Source organism: Giraffa tippelskirchi, chromosome 2, assembly GCF_054371585.1.
Source record: "Giraffa tippelskirchi isolate mGirTip1 chromosome 2, T2T-mGirTip1v1.2.pri, whole genome shotgun sequence".
NCBI classification, from domain to species: Eukaryota; Metazoa; Chordata; class Mammalia; order Artiodactyla; family Giraffidae; genus Giraffa; species Giraffa tippelskirchi.
The window spans coordinates 48,773,280-48,792,765 of NC_137276.1; the positions used below are offsets into that span (position 1 = coordinate 48,773,280).

Sequence of the window (19,486 nt, forward strand, 5' to 3'; positions counted from 1 at the left end):
AGTGGCTGTACTTCCCGCAGCTTCAGCAGATTTCTCACTCTTGTTAAAGGGGAACTTGCAGTTGGTTTCCTCGCTTTTTTGGCTTCTGACCTCCTTCCCCAGGATGCACTGCTGAAAGAGATTTGGAGCCCCTTCCCCTTGCCTTGGGCTTCCTAGGTGGTTCAGTGGTAAAGAATACACCTGTGGTGTTAGAGACACAGGTTCGATCCCTAGGTTGGGAAAATCCCTGGAGGAGGAAATGGCAACCCAGTCCAGTGTTCTTGCTTGGGAAATCCCATGGACAGAGGAGCCTGGTGGGCTATAATCTATGGGGTCACAAAAGAGTTGAACACAAGTTTAGTGACCCAACAAGAACAACAACAACAGCCTTGCCTGACCTTGGTGGGTAGAAGTGAAGGTGTCGTACAGCCCCATAGCTGCAGAGCTGGGAAGAGACCTAAAGACACTCCTGTCCAGCTGCCTGGCTACAATCCTGGCTAAGCTGAGGCCCAAGAGATGCAACAGCATGCTGAAATCATGTACCAAGCCAATGCCCCAGCAAAGCTCACACCTGCCTTCTCTCTGGGATGCCTCCTTGTCTCCTCTCTCTTGTTGTGACACATTTCAGCAGAATTTCTTAACCTGGGACCTAGGGATCCAGGGGCACATGGGTAAGGGTTTACTGATCCCCTGCAATGGTATGCAAATCTCATGTGTGCATGTAGGCACACTCACGCACACATGGGCATTTTTCTGGAGAGAGTGTGTTAAGCTTTCAAGAGACTCCAAAGGGCTCCATGATCCATGGTTCTAAGCTGAACCATGTCTTGCAGGAAGGCGCCTTCAGCAGCTGCATGCGGTACACAGGTATGGTGCAGTGGGTAGCACTGGCTGGGAAGGGAGGGCGCGTCAGGGAGCAGGGGGTGGGGGCAGCAATAGAGAGCATCAGTGCTGCCCCACAGCACTTGGCACTTAATAATCGGAGGGCCTGCCCCTCTATCCCCAGGCCAGTGGGATATTGGTCAGTGATCATTCTGAGTAGCTATTTGGCCCAAAAAGCACGGCTGCAAGGATTCCTGTTTCTATGAGTGCATGTTCAGTTGTGTCTGACCCTTTGTGACCCCATGAACTGTAGCCCATCAGGCTCCTCTGTCCATGGGATTCTCCAGGCTAGAATACTAGAGTGGGCTGCCATTTCCTCCTTCCTCCTTCAGGGGATCTTCCCTACCTAGGGATTGAATTCTCATGTCTCCTGCATTGGCAGGCAGGTTCTTTACCACTAATGCCACCTGGGAAGCCCTCCTGTTTCCTTAGATCTCTTCTTCCATAGGCAAGGGGCGGGTCCAGTTTGAGGAGGAAGAGGTGTGTGTAAGGACTTTGGCCAGGGAGTATGTATGTGTGAGAGGCAGCAGGAGGATTGGAAGTGCTTTCTTGCCCCAGGTTGCCATGTTTTGAAAGCAAGGACAGAAACCAGAGATCTGGCTGCAGGAGTCTGGGTGTAGCACCACCTCCAGGTGGGAGCTGTCAGAAAGCTTATGAGGAGGGCCAGGCTGCCTAAGTGCAGAGGGTTCAGCTCTTCAGAGGAAGGGCAATGGTGTCATGGAAGCCTGGGTGTTGGGATGATCTGAGGGAGGGAGCTGGTGAAAGCCCAAGACTTGGGGGAGAAAAGGATACAGTGAAGGTGAGCCAGGGTCAGAGGATGGACCCAGGAGAAGGTGGTGAGTAGAGGTGCCAGTGTCTCTGCAGTGGCCTCTCCTGCTCTGCTGACTCCAGCTGGACTGCACAGTGTCCCCCTGGGCTTCCCGGCCACCAGGGCTGGAACGGGGAGGGTGTGGTCATGCCCAGGGTGGGGGTGAAGATGGAGGAGAGAGGAAGAGCCAAGATAGCAGTGTGAAAGGGGATGGGAGCTGCAGCTGCTGTGTTCCTGTCCACCACCCGCATCCCAACAGCTGGCTCTCTTGGCAAAAATCTGTTGCTTGGGAGTGGCCTGTGTCTGGCCAGACCCCCTATCAGGGGCAGCTGGTACCAGCAGGCACCACAGCTTCTTCCTTGGCCAAATTCCTGCCATTTGCTGGCTAACAGTTGCTCTTGAGGGCCCATTTAAAGGTTCATTGTTTTCCTCGCCACCTTCCTGCTGGCCCATCGAAAGTTCTAGCCTTGGGCTGCAGAACAGGGGACTCGGGCTTCCCAGGAATGCATGGCAGTGTCCCAGCACCTGCTCTTTTCTTGAGAACCTCCTTCCTCCTTCTGGTCTGAGCAGCCTGGGCTCAGAGGCTCCCAGCCATGCCCCACACGCCCTGTCCTTTTTCTTTGGCTCATCGTGTCGCGGTCCTTAACATATTTAATTTGCATCCTGCCTGCCCGCTCCTGTATTCTTGCCTGGAAAACTCCATGGAAAGAAGAAACTGGTAGGCTACAGTCCGTGGGGTCACAAAGAGTCAAACACGACTGAGCACCCACGCAAGGAGGAACATCAGAGTCATAATTTTATAAGATGTAAAAACAGGTTACCAAGCGTTCAGATTTCACAAACATCCTCAGAACATTTTAATTTGGACACTGATAACATTTTCCATTCTGCCAAGCGAGGACAACAGTGACCATTTATTGTTGCCACAAGTTTATGAAAGAGGGGGCATTGTGGGCAGCACATCATCTTGAAATAAAAGGCTTTCAAATGTAGTGGATTTAGCCTCAGGAAAACACCACTGCATTAGCCTTCTTTTTCTGCTTCAGACCTTGGCCCATAGGAAGTGGGCTATAGTGATGGCCTGAAGAGCCATCTGCCTTCTCCCGTGATAACCCACTCCACAACCCCCAAAGAGGAAAGATGGTCCAAACCAGGCAGCTGAAAACCTTCAGTGTCCTTTGTCCCAAACGAAAGGCCAGGGACAATGGTGAGGGCGGGCAGCTGGCCTGCTGTCCTCATGGCCCCTCCTGACGGCTGGCAGAGCAGCCACTGAAGTGGAAAGCGAAAACAATTGACTGCCTGTTCACTGGGGCAGGTAACCATGGCTGGCTTGCTGCCCTGGGGCCCCTCCTCTGGGGACAAGGCCTGAGTCCTTGGGTTGGGGACAGAGCCTCCTCCAGCCAGGGAAGCAAGAGTGAAGGCCCGATCTGTGTGCCCTGGGGCCTGGGGGGAGGGGAGCCAGCTAGGACAAAGAAAGCTGGACTCCCCAGAGCCACAGAGCTTGGCCTGCCCAGCTGCATCTGTCACTCTGTGCTTTACAGACTGCGCCAGGGTGGCGGGCCAGCCCATCCTCTTCCCGACTCCATCCTCAACCAGAGCAGCCCACTTTAATCCATTTGTGTATTAGGCTTCTCCTAGGGTTTTGTTTAAAGATAAGATCATGTTTTATATAAAAAGTAGAAAAACATTCCAGTGGAGATTCATTAAGTCCTGCCCAACGCATGAGGACAGTGAGTGTTTAAGGGGAGGTTTCAGGAACATGTTCCAAATGGAGAGACATCTCCATTGGCTTTCTTCCTTGGCACGTGTCCCTGCTCTCTCTCAAAGCTCTCATTCAAGTTATCCATAGGATGCCTCTTAGGTACCCATGCAGCTCACTTGAGAACTGGACAAGACATTGGGAATGAAAACTGTCTCAACCTCCAGTCAGGTAAATGAGGCACAAACACAGTATCGACATTTGGAGTGGAATTCTGAAAGTGACCCCAGAGCTCAGGTCTGGAAAGCAAGGAGATGACGGAGTTACCAACTTGGGAGTCGGGGGATGAGACATGTAAGAATCAGAGACCATGAGACTGGCTTCAGGCCATAAGCATGATGGATGTCAGAGGACACAGCAGTAGATGGTTCTCTCAAAGAAGAGAAGATTGTTTTCCCCTGGTTCCTACCCTGTAAGGTTCAGACCTCACCTGGCAATTTGGAAGCAGCTTTGTTGCTTCCCCCAGCCTTCCTTACTTCCCTCCTTCCCTTACTTGGGATGGTGTCCTCCATTCTCTTTCCCTGACACATAAGCTGTTTACTCAACAAGCCACCTTCTCCTTTCACTTCATTCTGTGTCATCTAGGATCCTTCTGCACTTTCCTCCTGATTCCCTCTGAGCTGCCAACCCCAACTGATGTCACCCAACTCCAGCTGGAGACCCTCAGCTTGTTGATCATGTCCTTTAAATAAGCAGGCTCTCTAGAGTAAAGCATATTCCAGAAGCCCAGTGTGGAGAGCATCTCCTTTGTCATGCAGCACAGTATTATCCAGGGCTGGAAGATCCCCTGGAGGAGGGCATGGCAACCCACTCCAGTATTCATGCCTGGAGAATCCCATGAACAGAGGAGCCCAGCAGGCTACAGTCCATAAAGGTCTCGAAGAGTCGGACACAACTTAGCAATGAGCACACACATGGACAAAGCCATGGATGGGGGCTCCCCGCCTCCTACCTCACCTTCAACCAGAACACCCCCCTTTAATCTAATCTGCATAAATATTCCATTTGAATGAAGAGTTCCACAGCTAAGAAAATTTCTAACTCAATGGAAATCAATATTTTCATTGTACAGCTGGAAAAATCAAGACCCAGAGAGGAAAAAGCATGCAACTGAAGCTATATGGGTTTTTAGCAACTCCCAGCCCAGAACACTTTAAGAAGCATCTTCTATTAATGACTAATCACTGTCTATAAGAGAATTCTCTTAGAAGAGAATTCCACTTATAAGTGTCCCTACTAAATAGAGCAAAATGGGCATAGTCCTCACATGCTGTGGGAGAATGAAAGCACAAAGTGTTATAAACTGTCATGTATCTGCAAGTTTTATATATATATATATGTATATGCATGTGTGCTAAGTTGCTTCAGTCGTGTCCAACTCTTTGCAGCCCTATGGACTGTAGCCCACCAGGCTCCTCTATCCATGGGGATTCTCCAGGCAAGAATACTGGAGTGGGTTGCCATGCCCTCCTCCAGAGGATCTTCCCGACCCAGGGATCAAACTCGCATCTCTTGTGTCTCCTGCATTGGCAGCCTGGTTCTTTACTACTAGCACCACCTGGGAAGTTAAAAAAAAATATATATATATATTCATTTTTTAATTAACTTATTTATTTTAATTGGAGGCTAATTACGTTATGATATTGTAGTGGTTTTTGCCATACATTGACATGTATATTCATTTTAATTGAATTATTTACTGCGTTAGTCAGAACAAACTAGATTATCCTGCAGTACCAAATCCCTGAAACAGAGAGATTTATTTCTCTTCCCCCATCCACATCTGTTGTGGATTGGCAGAGGCCTCTGGTCCCCAGAGATACTCTGGGACCCAAGCTGACCATCAAGAAGCTATACTAACTGGGTTATGTGGCTTTCTGGGTCACTATAGCAGGAAGCAGGAGAGCTGCAGGGTCACACACCGGCCCAGATGCGCTGGCCTGGGAGTGACAGACAACACTTCTATTTGCAGAGCTAGTCACACAGCCCCATGGCTGCAAGAGGCTGGGGAACGGGAGCTATCACGTGGTCATTCCAAGGGCAGTAATTGTCTCCACCACAGTCACCCAACTTTAAAAGTGAACTATGGTCTGTAAAAATCCAGATTTCTGGCTTCTCATGAAACACCAGAAAAGCTGCCCCGCTGGAAGAAGAATATGTCCCCAAGCCCCCACAGACTCCACTGACCAGTGTCCCTCAGCCAAGTCACGTCCCTGGCCCCTAGAGACTTTTACATGATTTATTCTGGCTGTGTATACACAACTCTGGGAAAGTTGACTTTGGGGGACCTCATGAGGCTTTCTGTACTCATTCAATAATTTAACAGCCGTTTGTGGATCTCCTGCAGCATCCAGTCTTGTGATCTGTGCTGGAAACAAGCAATGAGGCATAAAAACAACATCTCTGCCACACCAGGCTGCTGCTCTCCTGGAAGAGTCAAAGCAAGAGGCAGGTCCTGCGGAGAGCGGGGCCCAGGTGCTGGGCCAGAGAAGAGCCGATGGGGGGCCTGGTCTGGGAAGGGCTTCCTGGACAGCTAAGGTTAGGGTCTAGGATGAGGATGATGCTAGATTCTGAGAGAGAATGGCCATAAAAGCCCAAAGGGAGGACAAAGCCTCGAACCCGTTAGGGGACCTGAGAGCAGCTCAGGCAGGCTGGAGCACAGAGCAGGAAGTAGGGAGGAGTGAGAAAGAAGCTGGCTGCAGAGTAAGGCATGAGGGAAAAAAAACTCCTCGGGTTATTTCTGGGTAAATCCAGTCCTTCCCATTATGAGCTTGCTTAAAATAAGACAGTTGGGTCACTGACCCAACAGAAACAGTGTTGACTAAGAGACTCAGCCCTGCCCTGGGCTGAAGCCAGCTTCTGTGTTGGTAGCATTTAAGGAAGTACCCAGAAAGAGAACCTGGCAGATCACTTTTTCCACAGGAGAGCTGAAGTGCTGAGGAACTGAAACCCTATTTTGAAATAGGCGAAGGAGAATGCCGCTGGGGGCCCCCAGCTCCAGGCCCCCACGGTGCCAATGTCCTGCGCCCTACGGAGGCAGGCTCCTGGCCACAGCTAGGAGCCTGCCCTGTCTGTGGGCCAGTTTGCCCCACTGTAGACCAAGGCAGAAAGGAGGAGTTTAGGGGATGATTCTGATGTCACTGGGAAGCTCACCTCCCTCAAATCATTCCCCTCCTCCACGCCTACTGTGCATCCCCTGCCTCCAGCATCGATGCTCAGGGCTGATGTGGCCACAAGAAGGCTGGCTCTTCCTGTTTGTGGGAGGATCAAGCCAGCAAGGAGAGAGTGTGCTGCGCTAGTTGGGATCAGCACCCGGGGCAGTGTGCAGTGAGGTCACCCATGCGACAGCAGTTGAACGGGATCTCTGCCCCACAGTAGCACTGGCATGCACACAAGTCAGGAAGATGTGGCTGAACCAGGTTTGTGTGAACAGATGTTGAGTTTTGTGTGTGTGTGTGAAGAAGTTGAAGGAGCTCCATGATGTGAAAGACATGCTGTGTGCTCTCCCGGGGCTGTGCACCTCCCAGGGTCACCAAACCCCTCATTCCCAGCTGCAACTTGGGAGAAGGGGGGCAGAAGCAGGATCGAGGTTAGAGTGTGTGTATGTGTATGTGTGTGTGTGTGTAAAGCTGGCTTAGAGCCCAAAGCACAGGGGGTGTTGATAAGAGAGCACTTGGCCAGAATAATGCAGAGACAGAAAAGAGTAGGAATCTATGCACAGGATGCCAAGAGGATAGAGAAAGCTCTAGCGGATTTACCCTCCATGAAAGGAACCCCGGAGGGCTTGGGAAGCTCCACAAACATTTCCAGGTTGTGAATGAGAAGAGACAGTTTCATGGACGAGTCTGTGAACAACCCTATAGGACAGAAGTTACTTCATGCACCAAAGAGAAAATGAAGGGTCTGAGGGTTTAAGTCACTGTCAAGATCAGTATAGAGAAGGGGCTAAAAGACCAGAATCGAGGGGCTAGATGCTTGTGATCAGTGACTTTGCCATTTACTCACTGGGAATCTTAGGTGAAGCTACGTCACTTCTGTCCCTGTTTTCCCATCCGTGAAATGAGTATAGGATGGTCCTTACCTCATAATAGTACTGTCAGGAATAAATAATTCATAGAATACACTCAATAGCCTCCAGCACGTAGTGAACATGGTACCAATTAGCCTGTCACTAAGAGGGCTGGCCCAGGTGTGCTGACTCCAAAGGCAGCAATGGTGCAACAACCCCAGGATCCTTGGGCATGGACCAGAAAGGCTCGGGGTGACTTAGAGGTTTGAGGGAGCAATCGAGGTAGAAGACATCATTCAAGGTGTCCTTAAAAGGAAAAGAGAATATAATCTGAAACACTTAGGAGATTGATCTGATTCCTAGGGATTGTGAAGAGGATTGGGGGAGGTGGCTGATCGGTAGTTCTGACCTTGCCCTGCCTGGGCTGGCACCTGTGGGTGTGGGGTCCCATTAAGTCCTCTGGGTCTGACACTTCAGCCACTCTGTGTCTGGGGATGGGGGGTGAGGTGAGGTGAAGTAGGAATAGGGAAGTGGTCTCAGGCCTCTGAACCAAAGCTCTGGCCCCACACTGGCTGTTGCCCCTCCTGGCTTACCTGTCTGTGGGCTCTTCCTTGTCTACCTAGCAGGTAACTTCCAAGTCTGCAGACAAGAGGAAAAGATGAAGGAAGATTGTCCCCCCAGTTCTCATGTGCCCATCAGCGACAGCAAGTCCATTCTGAAGTAAGTCACTGTGCAGAGAAGGGCCTCCATGCCTACCATCCCTGGTGGTCATGCCCCTGCCAGGGGCAGCCTTTGTGGGAAAGGATTCTGGGCACTTTTAATAGATATGATGGTGGGCCTGCCCCAGGGACAGTGATGGGGGTGCTTCTTTTTGAAATCTTTCTCTTTGGAGATCAAGGATCAAGGTATGCATTTGACCCCCACCTCCTAGGGCCCAGGAAAGCTGGAAAGTGTGACTGCCTACTGTGACTCTGCAGAGATGGCATTTAATTTATTTAAAAACTAGAGCAATCCTAAACTCTTATTGTGTTAAACAGTTCATGGAAGGAACCCTCAAAACTGGTGTTGAGTTTTTATTGGAAAAGTATATTTTATTGACATTATGATTTAATTCTGATTCTTTTTATTTTATTTACTCCCTGCCTGTCTCATGATTAAAAAGAAAAACTGTTTGGGAAACTTTTCCAAGTTCACTGCTGAACTAAAGAAAAGAGCCTTTTTTTTTTTCATTTTATCTTGCTTTTCGAGTCCTGAGTCCAAATATTTTCTAAATTTGGGCAGCTCCTGTCTGCTGTCCTGAAGGCAAACTAAGTCTCCTTGAAATTCATTAGCTTTTGCTGAGGACCTGGCCCCTAGGATCCTCCTACTGGAGAACCTGAAAAAACAGACAGTGCTGCCTACACGATCGTTTTCATTATTTAGATTTGATAATAAGAACAATGTAACAATATTAAATATCATTTTGAAAAAGTCATAATAATAACCTTAATGTGATGAATTATATGTTGCGTGCATTCTAACTCGCTTCAGTCAGAGATCGAACCCCCATCTCTTACATCTCCTGCATTGACAGGCAGGTTCTTCACCACTAATGCCACCTTGAAAGCCCAATTATATGTTATGCATATATATATATATACTATTAATTATGTGTTATATATATTCTAACAGAATTATATTCAGTGTTTACACACTTAGGAGCACAGTGAACATGCAATATTGAATCCTGCATTGTTAATGCCATTAAGTTGTAAAACCTTGCCAGTTACCATCATCCCATGTCACACAGGGCTGCACACCATAGCACCAGAGTGTGTTTTGCTCATCCAGGCCCTAGATTTCTTGAGTGTAGGTGAAAGCACTGCCTGAGAGGTTCTAGAGCCTCTCTTGCCAACAGGGGAGTTACCAGCCACCTGTGGCTGCCAAGCACGTAGCCTATGGCTGAAAAGGTGTAGTGAATAGAAAAGAAGCTCCAGGTGGCAAACGTCTTACAAAATAAAATAATGAACAAAGTCTCATTAATAGTTTTTACATAGATTACATGATAATATTTTAGATACATTGGTTCAATAAAATGTGTTATTAAAAATAATTTCCCCTATTTTATTTTCCTTAGTAATATGACTGCTGTGGTGATTTAGTCACTAAGTTGTGTCCAACTCTTTTGGGGCCCCATGGACTGTAGCCCACCAGACTCCTCTGTCCATGGGATTTCCCAGGCAAGAATACTGGAGGGGATTGCCATTTTCTTCTCCAGTGGGTCTTCCCAAGCCAGGGACTGAACCCGGCTCTCCTGTGCATCTCCTGCATGCAGGCAGGCAGGCAGATTCTTTACCACTTGACCACCAGGGAAGCCCGATATGGCTCCTGGACAATTTAAAGTCATGTGTGTAGCTTTCATTTCATATCTATTGGACCACACTGCCTGCAGAGCCCAGCTTGGGTGCAGCAAACTGGAGCGATTTTCTCTCTGCCACACCTCAGCCAAGACACAAGCTGTGGCTTTCCCTTTATTCTGGGGAGAAAGTGTTTGGATAGAGTAGCCTTCCTAGGGCCTTCAGGATCTTACTCTTGGAGCTGTCACCCTCATCCCTTGACCATGTCCAGAAAGTCAGGAGGAGGAAGAGACAGACATCTCTGGTGGTACCCCACAGCAGCCACCCCAGATCCTCATAGGAAGTCATATGGGGGGAAAAAGTAAGCTTTTAAAAAGCCAATTATCCAAGCCCAAGTGATTTATTCTGAGGAGGTGACTCAGAAGTAAAGTATAGAGAGATCGTCAGGAATTCTTATCTATAGCAGTGAAATTGTGCAAACACCCGTAGTACAACAGTATGACCTGGGCCCCTCTGTGAGTTTTGCTTCCTTCTCAGTCCCACCTTAGACTTTCCAGGAGTGCTGGTATGTGAAACTCCCTAGAAGATTAAAAGGTATGTGTCTGATGGCAAAGTCTAGCCTCTCAATGGAATATATATTGTTGACAAAGTGTGTACATTATGCCCGTTTTACAAATGAGGAAACTGAGGCCACTAAAGCCAAATGCCTTATCTAAGGCCCAGCCACATTCCAAGATCACATGTGTGTCTTTACCTTTTCAGGTCAGAGCTCTTAAGCCTGCTGAAAACCTACAACTGCTACCACGAGGGCAGAAGCTTTCAGCTAAGACACAGAGAGGTAAGGCTCATTTCTCTTCTTTTTCATAGGGTCACCATTTATCCTGGCTTGCCAAAAAGACTTTGGCAGGTCTCTTTTGGCAACTGCTTTATACCTGTTAACCAAGGGTAATTCTTTATACCTGTTAACCAAGCGAAAGAATATTTCCTTCACTTTAAGTGTCCAGTAAGGATAATGAATTGTAAGGTCTCCCATTCTCTGAGCTGGGGACCAAATTATCTCCTTTGAGGTCCCTGCAAGGGGTGCTGAGGGTCGGACCATCCCTGAGAGAATGCAGAGCCAATGGATTTCACAACGTGGGTCTTCTCCTTCCTTCTGGGACTTTTGTCTCAATGAAGGTCAGGATTCTGGTGTTTGAAATCTTTGAGATTCCACCCAGCCCAGTCCTTCCTCTGCCCATCCTTCATCACAGGGCCCTGGTTTGCCCAAGTTCACAGCAATCCAGGAGTAAAAGCAGAGCCTCTCTGCTTTTCAACCAAGAGGAGAGCCTTGCAGTAAAGGAGAGCTCCCCAAATGATGCTCACAGGGCCAGGCTGGTCCAAACATGAAAGGCAGGGTGTGCGTGGTGAGAGAGGACATTGGAGAGGACATCAGTCCACTGGCAGGCCACTGCTGCCTGTTAGATCCAACCCAGGGTGGCTGTGTGGAGTTATGAGATTGGGACACCCGAACCCTTCCTGATTTTTCAAAAGAAGCTAGATATCTGGAATTTCACGTGGAATTTCCAAACCTCGAAACACTATGTGAGCTAAACAAAGCATGTCTGTAAGCCGAACATAGACCGTGGGCACCAGCTGGACTCCAGGGAGTGACCAGCATGGCCAAGGCTCAGGAAGCCACTCACCAGGCAGATTAAGTAGAATTGGTCTTACCACCATCCAGAACTTCCAGATCTTTCTCAGGGGGAGCCCTGGTCAGGATATTGGGGCATTTGAAAAGCCAAATGGGGAGTCTTATCATGATCATGATTAAGCTAGGAAATGGCAACCCACTCCAGTATTCATGCCTGGAAAATGTGATGGACAGAGGAGTTACATGGCAGGCCATAGTCCATACGGTCGCAAAGAGTTGGACATGACAGAGAGACTGAATATAAGGTTGAGATCATGTTGGCTCTTGGACTTTCTGCAGCCCATCAGTGTCTGAGAAGGGCCAGCAGACTCTTCCCACCCTCCTTTTCTCAGGCCTGCTGAATCAGAAACTCTTTCACCCTCCCAGCTGTTTTTGACAAGTTCTCCAGGGAATTCTGGTGATCGCCAAGTTTGAGAACAGCTAATCTAAGAGCTTGATCTTGGCACTTGGGATTCCCCAGAACATTCCCCCCTGTAGGAACAGCTGAGTGGGAAGAGGGACTGGGAAGCCCCAACCCTGTTTGTGTGATGGGACAGTCCCTGTGGAGGAGTAGAGGACCCTGCATCAGGAAGAGGAGCTCCTGACATTCCCCAGAGGCAGGAAGTTAACATCCCACAGGCAGAGAGTTTCATTTTTCTAACCCTAAAGCTGGTCGGCGGGTCTGACTTGATCTCCTTGGAGCTGGAAAGTACTGTTCATGAAACTTCTGCAGCTTTAACCATCCAGGTGTGCCAGCCTGAGGGAGTGTATGTGTTTGGAGGTGACTGCCACCATAGAGACAGGTCACTGGCTTGGGAAGCAGGGAGTTCTAATACTGAAATGCATGACTGGTTCCTGGAGCACCACGTCTCAGAGTGACTCACCCACCACCCAGTGTCGGGGCCTCTGCAGTTCCTCAGATCGCTCACCTGAGACCTTCTGGGCCTCAGAGACTTGCTGTCCTCAGAACTTGCTACAAGGCCACCTGAGACTGGCCTCTCCTGGCCCTGCAGGCCCCAAGGGCAGGACAGACAGGAGGAGCTTGGCCTCAACTCTATTCATTGTAGTCCTAGAACTTGATGAGGGAGGAGCAGCCATTTTCCAACAAAGAAACCGAGACTCTTCAAGTCTCTGGTCCAAGATGACACTGAAGTAAGTCAAAGATACTGGTGTGGCTCCAAGGCCTGAGCAGAAAAGTATATAATACAGTGGTAGCATGGTCAGCATTAAGCTCTGGAGGGCTTTGGAGGTCTCTAATGAAGATGACTCACCAGATCTTAGAGACTCAAGAGAGCTGTTCATTACCTTTGTTCCCCAGGCTCGATACCCAAGCTAAGCATAGGGCGCTCAGCATCGGGTACCTCCCTACCCGTTTTCACCGGGCCTGCCATGGAGCAACCTCAGCTTGGCTGCTACAGTTGGGGCACCTTCTCTTCCACTGTCTCAACCGCAGTCCCTTGAACTTGGAGAGATAAAATGTGTCAATGGGCAGGGGCCACACCTGGAGCAAGCGTTTCCCTGTGAACTTTCCCCCAGCTTTTAAAGGGCTAGGAGTGAAGGATTCCCAGCTCAGTAGGCTGAAGCACTAGCTTCCTTCATTGAAAACCTTGCCTTTAGGATAGGATAATTCTGCTTGTTTTACAATGAAAAGTGTGAATAACCAGGAGCAATCTGAGCCTTTTGGAAAAATAGCAAAACATTTTAACCAGGCTGGTTGGAGCCTCTAGAGAATAATGGACCACCAGGAAATGCCAGTGGGCAACTATATCACTGCTGACATTATGAGCTAGAGGCCTTAGGGCCCTGGGGTCACCGGGTGTGGTGTGCGGCCAACTTCCAAAGCCAGCCTCCCACCTTGCCCAGCGCTCAGCTCTAAATGGACGCAGAGCTCCCCCTGGTGGCCTAAGCACCTATCACACCCAGTATAGGTCCTCAGCCCCTGAGCCACAGCATCGTGCTTAAGAAAGGGAAGGACCTTCCTCCACCAGGGGTCCCTTTCCCTCTTACAATGATCCCCCTTCCTCTAAGGCCTGAAGGCAGGAATGATGGGTTGACAGACCACCGGCCCCTGGTGAGTACTAGGCCCGTGTTCCCTGGGAGTTGCTGAGTGCTTTCCAGTCTGCCTCTCCAGGTGAAAGGGGCATTTGGTTCCCTTCCCTGTCTCGGTGGTGGGTGGGAGAAGAATGAGTCTGCTCAAGAGGGCCTCGCCACGAGCACTTTCTGTTCTGTCCTCAGGAGCTTGGGACACTACTGGAGACCACTTCCCCCAGACCTTTATTCTTTTTTTTCCTTTTTAGGGGGTACCTTCTGAAGGAGCCTTTAGCTTCTTTTATATCCAGGAAATAGACAGAGAAGTCCAGAGCCCAGGGCTCTCCTTGGCCCTGTCTGATCTCCCCAAATGCAGCAGTGTGATTTCTGAGCTTGCGGGATTAGCAACGTCATCCTAGTTTCCCTTGCTTCACTCTGAGGCTGGCCCAGTGAGCCCAGCACATCCCGTCACCAGCCACACACCCGCCCAGTAGGTCAGCCCTCCTCATCACCTCCTAAGGATGTTCCAACCAATGCCTGTCCCACACATATTTGCTGCAGAAGGTCAGGGACCCAGAGGTTTGAGCCAACCAGAGGCACAGCAGGTAGTGACGGCTGGGAATTTGTATACAGTGTTCATAATTCCGTCTCTGAGTTCACTTGTACTGTTTCCCTAGTCACTGTAGAATGTGAAGGATGGGCCTTGCTGTCCCAATTTTACAGACCAGGAAACTAACCACTTGTCTGAAACATTTTCTTTTAACATTATTGTAATTCTAATAATTTTTTTTAATGTATGGTTTACATTCTGCCTCCTCAGAGAACACACATTAAAGAGGACTGATAAGCACTGTAAACGTCGAAAGTGATTTTTGTAAATATTTTAAAGTTGAAGGAAAGAAAGGGCAAAAGAGAGGAAGGGAGGGAGGGATGGAGGGAGGGAGGGAGAGTAATTTGCTAGTCCAGAGAGCAAGGAGGTAAGGGAGACTGAAGCAGGCCGCGAGCCCACTCGTGGTCCCAGCTCTATCCTTTGCTCCTCTGTCCTTCCCACCCAGGGCAGCCAGCCCTGGCCTGGCCCAAGAGAACCCAGCAGCAGGTCTCAGGCCTGTGTCTGCTGAGTGCTCTGATGCCCCGCCCCTCCCTGAGGAGGGCAGTCCGCCCCCTCCCCTACTCCTCATCCTCACCCCCTTGCTCTTCAGATGCCTCTGGGAACTGGGGTTTGCCAGGCTGTGGGGACCCAGGACTGGGAGGGACTCACGGACATGTGGAATGAGGCTGTGGTCCCTGAACCTTGCCGTTCACCCCACGGATGAGAGGCCCCCGGGTGAGGCGGTGGGGGGGTGGGAATGAGGGGAGACAGAACCGTGTGGTCTGGTGGGCGGTGCCCTGCAGGCTGACCGGTGCAGGTTTTGTCTTGGCCATCAGCATGGGGGAATGCTCCTGAGGCCACAGCAGGACTTGCGAGGTGGGACCACTGAGGCACCCTGGGAAGCCCCAGGGACAGACCCCCTGAAGCACAGCGGCTGCATTTGCTGAGCCCCTCTGTTTGCTCATGGGCCCCGTGGGGGGACTTGGGAGTGCCCAGGGCTGGGCTCTGAAACCACTGGGGGCTGAGACCTTCGTTTCTCTTCTCCCCCAACCTTCCTTGTTGCCCACCTGTGAGGCCACCAGAGAGGCAGCAGCTGTTCCACGTGTCGGCTCGCCCCCGAATGTGTGAGGGTTTTAGCACAACCTAGGAGGCAGGTCTCATTAATCACAGCTTACCCAGAAGAAAACTGAGGAACAGACGTGTTAAATAACTTGCCAAAGGTGATAAGCCAGTTAGGAGAACCACAAGTGGGATAGGCTGTTATTCAAAGAAGGGGTCTCACTAGGACTTGCCAAAGCAGGGAGCCCCTGCAGAGCGGTGGTTCCCTTCCAGAGACCTGCCACGGGCAGTGCCCACCTGGATTGGGGCGGGTGGATAGGAAGGGGAGGTGTGGAGGAGACACAGACCTGTGTGCTATTTACAGAAGTCTTTATTGGGGAGGTGTCAGAGTTCATGGATCACCGGGAGGTGCAAATAAAGAGTTCTGAGGATGCTGCTGTGGCGGGGGCTTGTGGGGGAGCCCGCATCCTGTCCAGGTTGCCCAGAAGCCTGGGAGCACTGGTGCCAGTCCCTCGACGTTCTCTGTAGAGAGTTCCCTGGAGCCTTGGCATCACTCAGCCTCCCTCTGGGGGTCCCTGAGGCCTTGCCACTGTCCGTCTGTCTGTGAGAAGCCCAGGGATCAGCGGAGGGTCCAGTCCTCCTTGGCACATCCCTTCTACTTGGCTGCTTCTCCTGAGACTCCCCAAAGAGCCAGTCCAGGGGGTCCACAGTGCCAGTTCCAGGCAGGGAGGGCTGCTGGCCAGTGAAGCGAGTGGTGATGTCCTGTAGAGACCCAGTGGGGCAGCTCTTCGCACAGGAAAGGGCTTGCCGGTGGGGTCTGCTGGTTCGCACCCTGGCTGCAGCCTCATCCAGCACTGAGGTGGGCTGTGCCAACTGACAAATGGACCTCACATAGTCATCCAGGCTGGGGGAGGCCGGGGGTTCCTCTCCAGCCCCTCCAGGTAGCATCTCTTCTGAGGTCTCCCGAATTGTGGGCAGGAGGGCCACAGAAAGCAAAAGCCGGGACCTCATGGCTGCCGGTGACAGGGAGGCAGCAACCTGTTGGTTGACAGAGGACTCGGGGTGAGGGACTGCTGAGCATCCTGACACCCCTCCTGTGTCCCCTCCCCCATCTGAGGTCACCTGGGTGAATCAGAGGCCTGAGAGCAGGTTAAAGTCTGCAGATCCAAGACCAGGCTCGAACTCCTGGGCTCTTTCTGCTAATAGTACTTAAGAATCTATCATTACTGTGGTTCAAGAACCTGTACAAATCAGAGAACTCAGCCTCATGGACTGGAGTCAGAGGAAACCTGGGTTTAAAACTAAACTCAGCCGTTCCTGACCCAGGGTTCTTTGGCAAAGTCACCTCTCCAAGCCTCCACTTCTCCATAAAATAGGGTTATAAATACACCTCTCAAGGGTGTTGGGAAAACATATGGAACGTTTCCCTCAGGTGAAATGCCTCTATGAATATAAAGCCCCTCTGCAGCTGCTGTCACCACTGTTAGCTGCATCCTGGCCGCTAACCCGCAGTGAGGCAGTGCACATCCCATACTGAGAACTGCCCTCAAACATACCCAATGCGTTTTTGTTTTATCTCAAACCAGAGAGTAGTAGCCCTCCCTTACCTGTAGCTGAAGAGGTTTGTGGGTAGCAGGGGAGATGGATGAGTAAGGAAGTCCTCAGGAAGCACCCAGGAAACTCAGGGCCGAGGGCTCAGGGTCGAGGAGTTGGAGCCGGTGTCTGGAGCCGGATTGCTGCGAGGACAACGAGGACGATGTGCCAGGCCTCTGTCCACTGTGCTGCTGTCCAGAGTGAAAGGCTCCCTGAGCTATCTGGCAAACCTCGGGGCCTGGCCGCTGCTTTTATACCTTTCCACCAGCAATCAATTACTGTCACACGGGGCCAAAAATAGCAGTGCTCAGGAAGGCTCTCAGAGGAAAACAGCTTGGTGGGCGGGGTCTGGCCCAGCTGCCAGCTCGGAGCAAGTGTTTGTGCCCGTGGGAGGTTCTGGGAATGTTTACTCCGCAAGGCAGGGGTGGGGTAGCCACAGCTCCTGGCCATCTCAGGGCACTGGGAGGGGCAGGGGCCTCCACTGGACTTCCACAGCTGCCCTAGGCTCTGCCATCTCCACCTGGAAGCGTTCTTTGATACATCTTACACCAGCACCCGGACACCCCACATCACTCTGGCCCAGTGCTGGCTCTGGCTGAGCCCCAGGCCTGCACCTGCAGGGGACCCCATCAGACACAGCGATGCAGAATTCAGCCTGGAGGTGGCCAAGGCCGGGCTTCCTGGGCTTGCTGAGACTTGGGCTATGCCCACCTTCCTCTGGGACCAGAGGCAGCCTTCAGGGTCTTGGTCTTGCCATTTCACAGATAAGGAGCTGTCCGATGAGAACTGACTCGTGTATTTGTTCCTGGGTATGTAACTAGTACTATTCTGCACCAGTGACTATTCTGGGTACAGAGAACATAGCAATGAACGAGTCGTTATGTCCTTCACCCAAAATGCGGTTCAGGTCTTGGCTTTCAGACTTGGCTTCAGACACCACTGTCAGATGTTGACACACTGCTGGAGAGAGCCTCCGCTCCACCAGGAACATCTCATGTCCACTTGCAGACATGTTTATCCATAGATACCCGCCCCACAGTGGACTCTGGGTGGAGGAACATGAAGAAAAACACAGCTGCAGACCAGCTGATGCTCTGGGGCAAGGCTGGGGTGGGGTCCATGAGGCTGGACATGCTGAGGTCAGGCCTTCAAAGATGGCTCTGGGGACCCCACCGTGAAGAAAGAGGTGGGGGCTTGCTCTGGGGAAGCTTCCCCACAGCAGAGGAGAGGGACCTCCTTCACCACCCACTTTGGGTTTTCTTACTATCCTCACATGACCTTTAACTCATTGAATCCATCTAGTCTTTACTTTCGGAGAAGGCAATGGCAAGCCCATCTAGTCTTTACTTTCGGAGAAGGCAATGGCAAGCCACTCCAGTACTCTTGCCTGGAGAATCCCATGGACAGAGGAGCCTGGTGGGCTGCAGTCCATGGGTCGCTAAGAATCGGACACGACTGAGCAACTTCGCTTTCACTTTTTACTTTCATGCATTGGAGAAAGAAATGGCAACCCTCTCCAGTGGTCTTGCCTGGAGAATCCCAGGGACGGGGGAGCCTGGTGGGCTGCCATCTATGGGGTTGCACAGAGTTGGACATGACTGAAGAGACTTAGCAGCAGCAGTCTTTACAGTGATAGTTACGGATTTGTGCCTGTGTAGCATCAGTGGTTATCAGTGGCTCTGGGTGTTTCTTTTGTTGTTGTTGCTATTTGTTTTCTTTTTAGCAAATGATGCAAGGCCATTCCAGAAAGCTATGTGTATTTTTGATAACCTTGAACAGAAGAGAACTATTTTCTTTGTGGATGGCAGGGTGTTTCTAAACTATTACTAACTAACCATGAAATCAATACTACAGGACACCCCTATAAGTGTTGCCAGGAATATGAAAACTCCCACAAGTTCCCTGTTCTCACAGTTTTCAGTGCTAACAAGGAGAAAGAAATGGTGTTGATGAATCTATAATAAAATGGTGCTTGAGATAGCACTGGGAGAATGATGTTTTAAGTTTATTGCTGAAAGACCAGTATCAGAGCAGATTAGGAGCATGTAGCTGGGGAGACCCGACTCTGCTGAAGGGTGAGGCTGAGAAGGTTTCTGGCAGGTGCTCTGAGGGTACAGACAAAGCAGCCTGGCCAGGAGCACACGTGCGCTTGATTAGCTTGGCACAGGGAAGTTGGAGGTGGTTGTGTGCAGACAGAAGCCTGAAATTGGTCAAGAAACAGAATCAAGGACCCAAGGGGAGCAAGTGGGAGCTGGCTGAGAGTGCTTCTGGAGGACTCTGTTGATTAGGACCTCAGGGTTTGGCAGCAGGTGAGTGGCCGTGCCATCTGCAGACCTTGGAGAATTAGGGCTGGTCAGGGACGCAGGCTGGGAGCTGTAGTAGATACTCTAAGTGTGTGTGCCACTGGTGAGATGTGGGACTGGCCATATCCCAGGTGGTGAGGAAGGCAAGACTGGCCCTCGGGAAAGAGGCCAGCTTGGAAATCTGGGGGTGGAGACTATGCTGGTCCTGCTCAGCTCTAGTGGGCATGGGATCCAGCACCCTTGGCACATTCCCAGTAGGACCAGGTGACCGTGGGCCCCCTGAGCAGGCGCATTGCTGGGCGGAGAGCCGCCCTGTGTTGCACCTGTGTCTACACAGCTGTGCTTCCCTGGGATGTGTTTCCTTGCCACTATGTGGACGTGCCTGCCGGATAGCAGCTGCGTTCCTGTGGGACACCTGACTCAGCGCCCTGTCCCAGCCCCTGCAACTGAGCGGTGGAAGGGCACGCCTCAG

At 50.9% G+C, this 19,486-nt stretch overlaps 2 protein-coding genes across 9 annotated transcripts in view; one reads left to right on the top strand and one right to left on the bottom strand.

Annotated features, from left to right (window-relative positions):
- RASSF4 (Ras association domain family member 4) overlaps positions 1 to 19,486 on the top strand; it is a 34,195-nt gene that overhangs the window by 2,706 nt on the left and 12,003 nt on the right. For 4 of the 8 annotated variants that reach the window (XM_081560445.1, XM_081560473.1, XM_081560453.1 and 1 more), the window contains exons 2-3: positions 8,064 to 8,157; positions 10,536 to 10,611. In XM_081560445.1, coding sequence (XP_081416571.1) covers positions 8,096 to 8,157; positions 10,536 to 10,611 — 138 coding nt within the window. In that variant the 5' untranslated portion in view covers positions 8,064 to 8,095. Of the gene's footprint in view, positions 1 to 1,541; positions 1,661 to 5,775; positions 5,967 to 8,060; positions 8,158 to 10,535; positions 10,612 to 19,486 lie in introns of those variants that run through there. The other 4 variants (XM_081560436.1, XM_081560464.1, XM_081560427.1 and 1 more) reach the window with 2 other exon arrangements.
- On the bottom strand, positions 15,471 to 16,937 carry DEPP1 (DEPP autophagy regulator 1). Its single transcript, XM_081560530.1, has 2 exons — positions 16,726 to 16,937; positions 15,471 to 16,156 (listed from the first exon to the last, which is right to left on the bottom strand). The coding sequence occupies exon 2, from the start codon at positions 16,127 to 16,129 to the stop codon at positions 15,503 to 15,505; it is 627 nt and encodes a 208-aa protein (XP_081416656.1). The 5' UTR covers positions 16,130 to 16,156; positions 16,726 to 16,937; the 3' UTR covers positions 15,471 to 15,502.

What these genes read in the sequence shown, in the direction of transcription:
- DEPP1 (XM_081560530.1), bottom strand. Translation starts at nt 16,129, where the DNA reads ATGAGGTCCCGGCTTTTGCTTTCTGTGGCCCTCCTGCCCACAATTCGG.